At 46.3% G+C, this 14,415-nt stretch overlaps 2 protein-coding genes across 2 annotated transcripts; both read right to left on the bottom strand.

Annotated features, from left to right (window-relative positions):
• Window positions 1-5,824: 5,824 nt before the first annotated feature.
• Window positions 5,825-7,354, bottom strand: LOC120033263 (gap junction alpha-3 protein-like). Its single transcript, XM_038979538.1, has 3 exons — window positions 7,286-7,354; window positions 6,182-7,183; window positions 5,825-6,100 (listed from the first exon to the last, which is right to left on the bottom strand). The coding sequence occupies exons 1-3, from the start codon at window positions 7,352-7,354 to the stop codon at window positions 5,825-5,827; spliced, it is 1,347 nt and encodes a 448-aa protein (XP_038835466.1).
• A 3,994-nt stretch (window positions 7,355-11,348) lies between these two features.
• Window positions 11,349-12,596, bottom strand: LOC120033737 (gap junction beta-2 protein-like). The gene is made up of 2 exons (XM_038980187.1): window positions 12,112-12,596; window positions 11,349-11,712 (listed from the first exon to the last, which is right to left on the bottom strand). Exons 1-2 carry the CDS (start codon window positions 12,594-12,596, stop codon window positions 11,349-11,351), a joined length of 849 nt encoding a protein of 282 aa, XP_038836115.1.
• Window positions 12,597-14,415: the final 1,819 nt, after the last annotated feature.

The following is a 14,415-nucleotide window of genomic DNA, read 5'->3' as shown; positions in this document are numbered from 1 at the left end:
TTCACGGACCTCCACACAACTAAATGGCCCAGTAGCCACATTTTTGCCCATTGTGAAGACAAATGACGCCAGGGTCACTGGAAACCAGACAGACACAGATGCCTGACAGTAAAATACACCCTATTCCCTATGTATTGTATAATGTGTAAAAACGACAGGTAGTTGATTGTAAAATAAAAACCCTATTCTCCACATAGTTGACCAGAGCCCACATAAACTGGTTATAAGCTGACATAAGCTGTCATTACTGTTTATGACAGCTGGTATTCTATCCTCATTGCAGATGAATGTACATCTTCTGTCAAGTAAGGTGGGGCCCAGTTGTTCTTGTCTCCTATTGTCTGACTCAGGAATACCCTAGTTTGACATCGCAAGCCATTCAGCCACTCATACAGTAGGTAGGAAGGGCGCCCAGTCATTATTAGAATGCTCCTCCCTCATCTCCATAGTGATCTGTGGGGGGTGACTCCCTCAGAGTAGGATGTACTAAGATGCCCCTGCATCTGGTGTCTCTTTACCAAAGTTGTCAGGCAGATGCCTGATACACCCAATTTATCGTCTGTGTGCTAATGTTTGCATAGCAACGATAGTCTTCCCAGATCCCTGGAAAGGGTCACAGAGAAAAGTTTGGCAGCTAACCTTCACCTGACTGATGTGTGTGTGTGTCACATGAACACACACACACACACACACACACACACACACACACACACACACACACACACACACACACACACACACACACACACACACACACACACACACACACACACACACACACACACACACACACACTGCCAGGCTAGCGGCCGGGCGATAGAAAGAGAGGGGAGGAGGGTGATTAGTTTTGTTGTTAGGGCTCAATCCCCTGTGCTTTCAGGGGCATAAAGGAAGTGCTGCTCTCAGCAGGGTCAGTGGGCTAGGTCTGCAGGGGAGGCCAGTGGTGAAGGGGGAATTATAGCCAGCGATTAACTAGGCAATCCTTTGCCAATCACATGATATGAACTAGTGTGGCCATGAAAAAACAACAGGGGGGAGAGAGAGAGAGACCACCTAAAAGGAAGCGATTCCTACACCTACCACCTACAGAGAGATGAACCTGGAGAAGAGTCCCCTAAGCAACCTGGTCCTGGGGCTCTGTTCACAAACACAAACACACCCCACAGAGCCCCAGGACAGTAACACAATTAGACCCAACCAAATCATGAGAAAACAAAAAGATAATTACTTGACACATTAGAAAGAATTAACAAAAAAACAACGCAAACTAGAATGCTATTTGGCCCTAAACAGAGAGTACACAGTGGCAGAATACCTGACCACTGTGACTGACCCAAACTTAAGGAAAGCTTTGACTATGTACAGACTCAGTGAGCATAGCCTTGCTATTGAGAAAGGCCACTGTAGGCAGACCTGGCTCTCAAGAGAAGACAGGCTATGTGCACACTGCCCACAAAATGAGGTGGAAACTGAGCTGCACTTCCTAACCTCCTGCCAAATATATGACCATATTAGAGACACATATTTCCCTCAGATTACACAGATCCACAAAGAATTCGAAAACAAACCCAATTTTGATAAACTCCCATATCTACTGGGTGAAATACCACAGTATGCCATTACAGCAGCAATATTTGTGAACTGTTGCCACAAGAAAAGGTCAACCAGTGAAGAGCAAACGCAATTGTAAATACAACCCATTTTTATGCTTATTTATTTTCCCTTTTGTACTTTAACCATTTGCACATTGTTACAACACTGTATATATATTGGTAATGTCTTAATTTTTTGGGAACCTCTGTGAGTGTAATGTTTACTGTTCATTTTTATTGTTTATTTCACTTTTGTATATTATCTACTTCACTTGCTTTGGCAAGTGGCCAAAGCAAGTGGGCCCTTGAATTGAATTGAGAGGCGGGGGAGTGGGAGATGTGGGGGGAGGGGAGCTAAGTAGAGGGAGAGAGCACAGTACAGGGTGGGGTTTGGGGGACAGAGTGAGAGAGGCAGGGGAGTGGGAGATGTGGGGGGAGGGGAGGTATGTAGCGGGAGAGAGCACACTACAGGGTGGGGTTTGGGGGAGAGAGAGAGACAGGAAGAGTAGGAGAGCTGTATGTAGAGCAAAAGAGGGCGATGGGAAGGAAGAGAGGGAGAGCTAAGGATGGAATATGCTGTCTGTACTCTTCCAAGGACTAAGATTTTCCTCTCTTAGTCCAAGACTTCGCCCACTATCTTTTCTTCAATCCACCAAATTCACTCCAGACGTCCCCAATTGTCCAAGATAGTGATCCATTTCACCCCTACACTTCCCTCAGGCCCCTCCCCAAATTGTATTTTTTATCTCTGTGAATTCTGAACCAGTAAGGGCTAAATACTGAAAGTGACTGAGATATCGTGACTTTCTCTATCACACCCAACTGTTCCCCATTGGTGTTGGTTACAGCCTGTCATAGGCTAGCTATAGTTGCATGTTATAAAGGAAACTAAATTACATTTTGATGGACGTTCCTCATCACAGTGTGAAAACTGTGTGCCTGTGTGTCTTCCCAACCTCTCACTCCCTTCTCCTCTCTCCCCCACCCCTTCCTTTCCTCTCACTTCGTCTCCCCCTCCCTTCATACCCCCATGTCCTCAAAAAGCATACTACTATCTCTTTATGCATTGTGGGAAGCCAAAGTACTTGTTTTATTTCACCAAACAAAACCCCCAGGCGACAAGTTAGATATGGTACAAAAAGTTTATTCAGTAACAGTTTTGTAAACATTTGAGGTAAATTAACATTTACATCAACATGTTCTTACAAAAGTTCAGACACAAGGCACTTCTCTTCATAGACAGTGATTTCACAATGGGGTATCTGGTCTGAGCATGTCTAAATCTCCTTCCCTGCCTCACTGGCCAATGAAATCTCACTCCACGCTAGAGATTCCAAAAGTCCAACAAAATGTCAGTTTTCCGATGGGTAGGGGGGATGCCTGACACAACAATGAAGTATAACTTTAACCTAGCCAAACACCTCTCCAGTATTTTTTTGACAAAAAAGTCAACAAAGAAGCAATATTTTTTTCAAAATCAATTTTTTTGTAATTGGTAATCTGGTAATTCTCTCATAAAAATCAATACTTTCTAAAATATTGAGACATCCTCTTTTTGAGATGTCCTTTGTTATTTTATCTTAGAACACCATTCTGTCTTAGCTGTCCAGATCATTATCTACATGCTAAAGTGTCAACTTTAAACAACCGAAATGACAAGGTTATAAACAGAAATTATGAGTTAACAGAACCGTAACCTGTTTTCAACAACTCTTAACAGAGTTCTATTGGTGGCCATTTTAGATTTTCTCTCTTTGGTGGACAGCTGACCTGCTCTTCGTTTTTTTTGGATTACAATGTCACAGCTCGATCCCATCACCTGGTGGCTTTTTTTAACATACTGTATGTGCATGGTATGTAGACGATTTGTGAGGCACTTGGATTCTGTGTGTGTGGCAACGCAACAAACAGCAGACCTGATTCTCTAAGCATTTTAACAAATCATACAGCAGAGCACAGCAACAGCCCATTCACAGTCTCGGTCTAAACCCTCTATCCCAAGATATACCCCAATGTAGAGTTTGTGTGTGTGTGTGTGTGTGTGTGTGTGTGTGTGTGTGTGTGTGTGTGTGTGTGTGTGTGTGTGTGTGTGTGTGTGTGTGTGTGTGTGTGTGTGTGTGTGTGTGTGTGTGTGTGTGTGTGTGTGTGTGTGTGTAGAGAGAGAGAGAATAAAAGAAAGAGAGAAAAGAAAGGAAGGAAGGAAGGAAGGACGAGTGTGAGGGTAAGGGAGGGGGAGATAGGCTGTTTGTTCCCATTTCTCTCTCTATCTACATTGTTGAAATGTACTGTAAGAATCACAACTTTCTATTCTTACTTTAACTGCCAAAATTGAAGTGCCCCCTGCTTCTTGTTGCTTTATGGTAATAACCCCAGGTGGTGGTGGAACGATAACATATGATTTCATCATAACAAGGTCAAAGGTCAAGTGCTTGAGTGAGTCAGTCGTAGTGAGTTGTAGTTTCACAGTAACATAATTTACCGTTGTTCAAAACATAAAGAGGTACAAAATGCAAGAGATTTGTCCAAAACATTGTTCGATAGCTATGATTTCTTCCTGAATGTTAGATGACAATAAAAGGGATTAATTTGGAGAGATAAAAAACGGGAAGCTTAAATTAAAAGAAATACAACTGCATGTTAAGAGCCATTTTCCGATTTAAAAAACTGGCAGGAGTTTAAGAAAATTATACGCAAATGCACTTTCCTATTGGTTTTGCTATTATGATCCAGTAACAAAGAATGAAATGTCATTGCCTTAAATAATACTGCTTATCTATCTATCTTCTAGCAATTCTATTGCCTACTCTCTCTAAGCACTATACTGAAACTTCCCATACTGACTGCCAGTGGGGGCCTACAGTCTTAAATCTGCTGAATTTCTTTACGATGAGGACACACACTTCTTTAACACACTGCAAACACAAGCGTCAGTATGGGTTCTTTATAAGTCATAATTCTATATGTATAACATACCCTATATGTACTATGTAATATATTTACATATATATATATTATTTACCCTGATGTAACTGCCTAAATGTTGTTGTAGACATTGAAACAAGACTCTATAATATATCTATTGCGTGCACACACACACACACACACACACACACACACACACACACACACACACACACACACACACACACACACACACACACACACACACACACACACACACACACACACACACACACACACACACACAGAAACGTACAGAAACACACACACACAGACAGAAACACACACTCACACAAAGCCTGTGAAGCCTAAAGACCAAGCCTCAGGTTGGGATCGCGGTGGTAACATAGGTTGGAGCTTCACACTAGTATGGCTACACACTACAGTAACCGGTAGGACGTTACCTTATGCACTGGTATTAACCTGGTATTTACTGGTACATTACATTTTATCAGAGGGTACTTTATTGTTAACTACCTGGTACCAAAATGTGCCTAGACGTGCTTGTTTTACAAGTAATTTACAAGGTATTATTGTGTAATTAACATGTCATTTGTACGTAAATACCAAGTCATTTTGAATAAAGTGCCACCCAGGTACCCTATCCCCGTCTCTCTCCACTCCACCATACTGTCAGAGCGTCCCTCTCTTCATTCAGCTTAATAGGAAGGGTGAGCATGGAACAGACAGACGGCTAGCTACGAGGCAGACAGACAGACACCAGGACACTAGGAAGAGACAATAGGACACATCGGCTTCATCTTAAAGGGTCCATCACAAGAAAATAAAAAAGAAAGGGGGGAGAGAAAAAAATTAACGAAAGCGCAAACCCTCTTCTGATGTCTACCATCAAAGAATAAAGAAAACAGCAGAATTATATTCATCCGATATGTTGCTAATGTCCCAAACTAGTTAGTCCAATATCTCTAATCCTTTCATGGCATCTGAGCTGCAAACAGTGAATGTGTGTGTTCCCTCTCCACACACGTGTTGGCACCTCAGAACTTTGAAGCACTAAGCTATGCCTCACCTCACCGAATGCATCTCCAGATAACGCAACTTTTGTAGAGAGTAATGTCAGGAGCATCTCAACTCCAGAGCCCCCCCCCCCCGACATCGCCTCTGTATTTCACACAACATTTGACACCTAAGCCTCAAAGATATATCATGTATAGAACCCAGAGGCATTGGGGTGCGATGGTGGATAGGGGTCTGCATGTGTTTGTATGTGATTGTGTGAAGGTGTGTGAGAGTGTGTGTGTGTGTATGTGTTACACGGCAAGGTCGTCGGGCCGGGCTCGGACACTGCTGGTCTTGCTGGCCCTGCTCAGCCTGCGGGCGTCCGCCGCTATGAAAACGGGTGGCTCGTGCATCTCCACCCGGGTCACCGTGACATCATCAACGTGCGTCAGCGGCAGCACCGCCTCCGCTTCGTCTTCTTCCTGCTGCTGGTGCTCCTCACTCCTTCTCGATTCCCCCAGGGGGAGGGTGGAGGAACGGGAGTCGGGGATAGGAGGGGCAGTGTCGGGTGGAGGGGGTGACTGCTCCTGGTCAGAGGAGGTGCGGGAGGAGGAGGAGGGTGGCGGAGAAGGGGAGGAGGGAGGAAGAGGGTAGGAGGAGGACTTGGCAGCGTCCAGAGTCTGCAGCTCCATGGCCATGTTGGCCCAGTTCTGCTCCACGGACTGCTGCTGGCCACTGCCCTCGCTGCCGTAGAAGGATGTGGGAGGAGCCTCCAGCAGGAAGTCTTCATGGAAAGGGTCCATCTTGAGTTCCGCCGCCTCTGCCTGCTGCTCGGATAAAGCGGCCGTGGCGTTTGCCTGCTCGTTGGGCAGGTACACCACATTCACGCCACCGTACGTGGGCAGGCAGTTGAGGGCCGGGTGGGCGATCCCCTCCTGGATCATATTGGACTCTACCGCCTCGTCTCTGGCCAGGGGGAGCGCCATTCGGTCGGGCGCAAACTCGTTGCTGACCCCCTGCTTCACCTTCTTCCATCCCAGGTGGTATATCTCCAGCAGGTTGAGCAGCAGGGAGACGCAGGCTACCACCAGCATGAAGATGATGAAGATGGTCTTCTCTGTGGGGCGTGAGATGAAGCAGTCAACTGTGTTGGGGCAGGGCCAGCGACCACACTTATACAGGGGGCTGAGCTGGAAGCCATACAGGAAGTACTGACCCAGGATGAAGCCCACTTCGAACAGCGTCTTGAAGATGATGTTGAACACATACGTGCGCAAGAGAGCCCCCCGGATGCGGATTTTACCGTGCTCGTCTCTGATTGGGGGCTTCTCCTTTTTCCCTCCTCCTCCTCCGTTCCTGTACAGATGGTCTCTCTCCTCTTGGTGCCGGCTGGCCTTCCGCTGCTCCTCCTCCTTCTCCCGGCGTTTCTCCTCCATGCGGACAATGTGCAGCACGTGTCCCAGGTAGATCAAGGTGGGCGTGGACACGAAGATAATCTGCAGCACCCAGAAGCGGATGTGCGAGATGGGGAAGGCTTCGTCGTAGCACACGTTCTCGCAACCAGGCTGCTGCGTGTTGCAGGTGAAGTCCGACTGCTCGTCACCCCACACTTCCTCCGCAGCCGCCCCCAGGACCAGGATACGGAAGATGAAGAGGACTGTCAGCCACACCTGGACACAAGGGACATAACGCCACATAAGAGGGCATAAGGGGAATAAAATGGTCAATCAATCAAAAAACTGTATAAATGTATCAATCGATCAATCAGTCACCTTGCCAATCACGGTGGAGTGTTCTTGAGCGTTCTCCAGCAGCCGCCCCAGAAAGCTCCAGTCACCCATGCTTCACACGATTTCTAGCCTGGGGAGAGAGAGCACAGCCTGGGATGAGTAGCAACTGGGTGAGGCCTGGGTGGGGAGAGGCTGGGGGGGAATGGCTGGGGGAGAGAGGTGGGGAGAGGCTGGGGGAGAGAGGAGGGGAGAGGCTGGAGGAGAGGCAGGAGAGAGGTTGGGTGAAGCAGGAGAGAGGTGCAGATAGAGAGGTGCAGATAGAGAGGTGGGGGAAAGCTGGAAAGCTGGAGATAGGTGGGAGCAACAGAGAGGGAATAGGTCTGTGTAGGCACCGACGGGATGAGAGGGAAGAGAGAGGTGGGGAGAGAACACACACAGAATGAGAGAGCATAGGCCAGGGAGAGGGGGAGGGGGAGCACAGGCATGGGTGAGTAACAACTGAGAGGGTAAGAAAACAGGAAAGGGAGGTGGGGAAATGAGAGAGGGGGACATGAGAGAAGAGGGGAATAAAAACTTTGAATGAAAATGTACAGGTTCAGAAACCAAAACAAACATTGGTGGAGTTGACATCTGGTTTGAAGCCATAATATTACAAAAGATTACTGTCATCTTATGCACACACATTGTACCCATCCTATGCACTTTCTGCTCCCAACATCACTCTGTGAAGTCACACAATCTCTCAGTCAAAGCCAATGCGTTTGGCACTGAAGGAGGCAGCGGGGTTGCATTTAGGAGGCGGCATGATTCCTTGTTCTACATAAAGGATACATATCTGCTCTAATATATTTCTATCTGAAGGTTCTGTAATGTGGCATCACACTCAGCACAGTCCAGAACAGCTGTGGAGACCACCGAACAACACTAGTCTCCCTCAGACACAGGATGGACGCCATCGAGTCAGTCATAAGGGACTAACAAGCTGCCTTGATCACTTTCACTCTCGACCGGCCACATACTTCTCTAATACATTCTCTAATCACAGTACTGGAGACTGAGGTTAAACGCGCCAATAACAAATCCTGAGCACCACCATTGTGCTTCTTCCAGGCCTACTAGAATCATTAGCAGCAATTCAAAGGAACGTTTTCCCAATACTGACATTTTACAGTTCTATCAATTTGAAATCAGCTACAATTGAGAATCCAGTGGCCACGGCAACTTCTGAACACATTGCAAAGCAGACCAAAAGAGGACCAGATATCCAATGACACAAAAAAGCACCCAAAGCAGTGACAGACGGTGGACTTACTAAAATGTTGTTGTATTGTCAGTGATAAATCCATCGACTAGTGGTTCAAAAGAAATACAATACCTGGAAGCAAAAAACAAATCATATCAGTTATGAATTGCAATTATAATGTCATTTAAATATGCTTACATTACCCAAATACCCAAATTAACCAATATTTTGTATGCCTATTGTCCATGCAACTTACGATATAGACACTTCGGAGATGAGTGGAAAACTCAAATATTTTTAGACTGGCTTCTACAAGCCTACTGGCCACCAATAAAAATGTATCATGTCTTCAAAGTCAAAAACCTACATCATCTTCCCCCAAAATGTCTCTTTCTCTGAAATAGGTGACTTTGGTGTTTCTAATTGGACAGACTACGTGGAACCATGAACCCTATGAATGCCACAGAATTGATAGACATATGTGTTTTGTTTTGAAAGGCAGATTTAATTGAGGAATGTATACAATCCATCCATAGGCCTGTCTGTGTGTTGCTGGGCAAGCGGGTTACAATGGCTGGCCATCTGTGGCAGTCTGAATGAGTACATAACAGCCTGGGAGGAATGCTCGGATCATCAGAACACAGAACTGCTGATGAGGGGAAATATTGGCCCGGGATCGACTGATATGCATTTACAGAGGGCTCTATATCACCAATGCATAGATACAACAACAAAAATACTGATCCCAGCTGCATTACTCTCCTGTTACAAACTCCTGTTTGGACATGAAGTGGTTTTACAAACTTTGAAAACAAGGACCTATTTTCTCCATGTTAAAACACAGGCAGGCTGTTACTGTAAAATCTATGATTACTATGATTACCACAGTATCCCAATCTATCGATTTTATGGTGCATTGTTGCTGAATGTAGCCCATATTAGCTCAACTCAAATCACTGGCCTTCTACAGTTCAGTATTAATTTCAATAGATGACTCCATGGTCGTTATGCCTGGTCTAGCCTACTCAATAACGCGCTGGTATCAAAGTGGTGCAATACCCCTCTATAATGACAGTATGTGTCGAGCTGCACAGTATATGTGTTGATCCTTTGGAGGTTTTGATGAAATACCGTCTGTCACCTGTGACAATAGAGAAGCTGCCAGACGCGCATTGTGCTCCTTGGCACTGGCTATTGACGGGGATCAGCGGCATTGTGTTCCAGCGGCCGCACCATTTAACTCTTTGACCACACTGACCCAAGTTATTTAAATATATAAACCTTGGGCAGTAGATATCTTAACAGAATAGCTATTGATACAGTAATTGATTGCAGGCCAAGTCAAGTCAACATCACTCGCATTGGAATTGGTGAGCGTAAAAGTGGCTACTTGGCGTTCCCAAATAAGCGTAAGGACAGGGTGGATGGATAGACTCCACAAGCCTTGGCCACTTGAAGCAATATCCGGTGGTCACTGAAGCTATCCAAATTTTGAAAGGGTTGGAAAATCCTACAGACCTTCCCAGGTAGAAAGATCCCTCCCCTTCCCTCTCACTCCCCAGCTCTGACAGCTTACCAATCTCCTTTGACAGCAGCCGACCAAAAACTTTCTTCCCGGAAGCGTCGCGATCTGCGTTATCTTCTTTTCTCCCGCGGGGTTCGAGGCCAGGCGTGCGCGAGAGAAAGAGAGTGAACAATTGAGAGAGAGAGACAGCGCGAGGGTGAGCAAAGCGATGCTAGTCTAAGGGCGCGTGTGGAACCTGGAGATGGGGTCCCGCAAAGCGCAGCGGCTGCGTCCCGTGCCCAGCCATCGCTACTGTCACATTGTGTGACCATCCATGAGTGCACGCGTGGGGGAGGGTGGAGGGTGGGGGCGGCGTCGCCCACCCGTCAACCGCCGTCACCTCCCATCCCACCCTGCCACCCTGCTCTTCCGAAATTCCACACCAGGACTCCAAATTGTGCATGGCGTCTCCGTGCGCAGGGGGGAAATGATGGCCTTGACAATGTTGGAGAGTAGGCCTAAATGCATATAGATGAGTTAAAGTACAGGACTGGATGTTCCTCTCCCATATTATCTGTACTATCTGAACATCTTCTTTGTGCACTTTGTATATTTTTTGTTGTACTCTATTTTACATTTGTGCTATCTGAAAATAATATATATATATATATATTACATCACATCTCATGATTAAGTGCTGGGATGTGCTTCCTCAGGCCCACTAACACAACCACATGATTTACCAACATCTGACCACCCACCATCACCCAAATTGTGAAATGCAGCTTTGCTAAAACGTGTCTCAATGATCAGACAGTACATCAAATATCTAATATTTTTATTTCACAAGTTTTTAAAACACACACATCCTCTGTAGGTCATTGCATAAGCCTTTACTCATAGTACTCTACTGGGATTCTACGAATGCCATTGTCAGTGTATTTACAATGTTATCTCTTCATTACCAACATCACAATTCCATAGGAGCAATACAAACTGTCTGTCTGTCTGTCTGTCTGTCTGTCTGTCTGTCTGTCTGTCTGTCTGTCTGTCTGTCTGTCTGTCTGTCTGTCTGTCTGTCTGTCTGTCTGTCTGTCGGTCTGTCTGTCTGTCTGTTTGTTTGTAGGCCTGTCTTTGCCTGTGAGGGGTCAGTGGCCATGTGTGAATATTGGCCACTAGATGGCGTAGTGACTCCAGTGACTGAAGCGGGGAAGGAGATCTTCTGTACGTGTCTGGAGTGGACTACACAGTGTTTACACATATTTATGATTCGGTGTGTTTGTGTGTGTACTGTAGGCTACTTATGTTTTGCACGTCTGTGTGTGCATATGCACGCTATGTCTATAGCTCCCCCGTCCTCACACCGCCTTGCTGCAGGTGGACCCAGACGAAGAGGAGAACAACAACTTCTCATTCTTCTTGTTCTGCTGCAGAGTCTTGTCTTTGGAAGAGGTTGAGGAACAGTTTGCACCCTCCCCTTTCTGTTTCCCCCCTCTGCGCCGTGATGACGGGCACCGAGCGATAGCCTTGGCGACCAGGTAGGCCAGTTCGGCCATGTTGAGTGCCATACAGACGCAGGAGGAGGTGGCCATGAAAACGGTGAAGACAGTTTTTTCTGTGGGGCGGGAGACAAAGCAGTCCACCACATTGGGACAGGGCCACTGGTCACACTGGACCAGCCTGGGCATCTGGAAGCCGTCGTACAACACGTATAGAGCATACCTGGAGAACGAAGGTGAAGATAAAGGCTTAGAACTACAGATGTAGCATCTTTATTTGAGCCAGTTTACAACAGCGGGTAAATAATCCTACAGCAACAGGAAATGTGAATTATTATGTGGATTATAACTAATGGACATTTTTGTAGGGGTTGATATATTTTTCGTAAAGGGAAAATCATGTCTGACATTTCAAAGTGGAAATTAGCCTTTTTAACCTCAAATACACTACAAGATTTACATTTCTTGCATTGCGGGAACATTCTCCTGCAACAGGGTGATCAAATTAAGATCTTACACTTGTACATGGTGATGTCATGAATCTTGAGGAAGTGTATCTACATCTTATTCTTAAGCGTTTGTATGTAATAGAGGTGGTTCATTGAGCTAACACAGTACGTACATGAAGCCTCCCTCGAACAGCAGGCGGAAGACCAGACTACAGGCGTACGTCCACCACAGCGGCCCGACGATTGGCAGCCTCCGCCTCCCCAGACTCTCTAGCTCAGCTTCCTGGGCCGCCTGGGCCTTGTCGCTGCGGCAACGCCCCCCGACTGAACCCTGCTGCAGGACCTGGCGTTTGTCGCCGTGATGACGGTAGGCCACGTACATGGCGACGAGGAGAGCGGGCGTGGAGACGAAGATAAGCTGCAGACACCAGAGCCTGATGTGGGACACGGGGAAGAAGTGGTCGTAGCAGACGTTCTCGCAGCCCGGCTGCAGGGTGTTGCAGACAAAGTCACTCTGTTCGTCCCCCCAGACGCTTTCGGCCGCCAGGACCAGCACGGTGACACGGAAGATGAAGAGGACAGACAGCCACACCTTCCCCAGGCTGGTGGAGTGGCGGTTCACACCAGCCAGCTGGGCATACAGGGTCCCCCAGGTCATCTCTCCTGCTCCTCTGGCCCAGAACACACACCTCTACCCTGGGGAGAGACCAGAGGAGAGTGGGTGAGAGCTGGATCGAAGTAGGGAGAGTTGGAGGGAAGAGAGAGGAAGGACGAGATAAGAAAACATTAGGTACAGGGTCCCCAAGCTCATTGTTCCTCTGCTGCCCAGGAACAATCCACTCTACTCTGGGGAGAGAGGAGAGGAGAAGGGGGGTGAAAGTTGAGGTTAAAAAAATAAATAGAGAAGGAGGAGAATAAGAATGAGATGAGAGGAAGAAGTATAGAGATGAGAGGAGGAGGAGTGAGACAGAGAAAGAGAACTGAATACAGTTGCTTGGCTAGACCAGTGACAATAATGTAATGAACTATTGATCCAGCCAACATTTCTAATGTACTACACTCTTAGAAAAAAGGGGTTCTTTGTCTTTCCCCATAGGGAAAGGTTCCAGGTGTAACGCTCGTCGTAATCCTCCTCGTCTGAGGAGGAGCAAGGATCGGACCAAATCGCAGCGTGGTTTGAATACATACTTTAATATATTAAACGAAGACGAACACGAAGAACACTTGACAACTACAAAACAATAAACAGAATGAAACCAACGACGCTACAGTCCTGAACATGTGAACATAGGAAAACAATGAACGCAACGAACAGGAACAATCACCCACAAACAAACAGTGAGAACAGCCTACAATGACAAACACCTGCCTCTGATTGAGAACCATACTAGGCCAAACAATAAACCCAACATAGAAACACATAACATAGAATGCCCACCCAGCTCACGTCCTGACCAACTAAACAAGACTGAACAAAGGAAATAAGGTCAGGAACGTGACACCAGGTCAAACCCTTTTGGGAAAAAAAAAAAAAAATACATTTTACATAACACGTCTCCAAAGTTTTTAAAATGTTCCATCTAATGAAACAAATAGAGAAAAAGAAGTCAGCTGACAGAGAAGAGAACAACACATCAACCGGTCTTCCTCACCTTTTCTCTCCTGAATGTCAGGGAGGCTCCATGTACCCCCACTTCTCCTGCTTGGTTCACTCTGCCATAGTCAGATCCAACAGAGCTCCAGGGAGAGACCGTCTAGGGTGAGACGCAGTCCACTGATTTACCGCTGACTAGACCTGATGTGCTCTGAGCGCTCTCAGAGACGCACCTGAACTTGTGGATTCACCGACGTGACGTCAGTTTCGGGGCGGAGCTGAAATCTGGAGCGACAACAAGTGCAGTTTGAGTGAGTCTTGAGCTGATGTTCCTATGTATAAGAAACACAGCCATAGATGTTGTGCTGATCTGCATCTTTCTCTGCTTCACTCAAGTATATTTGTGTGTGTGTGTGTGTGTATATATACTGACTGAGGAGGAGTTCATTCAGTCAGTTTATCAAAGGGAGGTTTTGTTTTGTTTTCTTGTGGTTCTAACCAAACAGTGAATCCCACATTGGGTGATTATACTTTTTTTGGTGTGTGGATGCACAAACCAGGTCTTGATGTCTTTACACTCAAATGTGGTCAAAATGTTGACCTCAGGGAATGTTTTACACACTATGAATTTTTAGCTAAATCTAGACTTAAACACTCCACAAAACACATTGAACCCTACCCCAACACAATCCCATCCCACCCCCATCCAGGTGCTTGCAAGATCCAGTTTGTTCATGCACCTTGGTTGAACTGCATTGTAGCAGTATACAGCATTTCATCCCAAACACTCCCCTTCTGTCTGAGTGGCTCAGTGGACTAGGTGAAACACTTTCCTTTCTATTCATCTCTCTGTTCCCTACTCTGTTCTTCCCTCCCTTCATAC

The sequence above is a fragment of the Salvelinus namaycush genome, chromosome 40, assembly GCF_016432855.1.
Source record: "Salvelinus namaycush isolate Seneca chromosome 40, SaNama_1.0, whole genome shotgun sequence".
In the NCBI taxonomy this organism is placed as follows: domain Eukaryota; kingdom Metazoa; phylum Chordata; class Actinopteri; order Salmoniformes; family Salmonidae; genus Salvelinus; species Salvelinus namaycush.
Note: the sequence above shows the minus strand (reverse complement) of the source record. Positions and strands in the feature narration are given on the sequence as shown.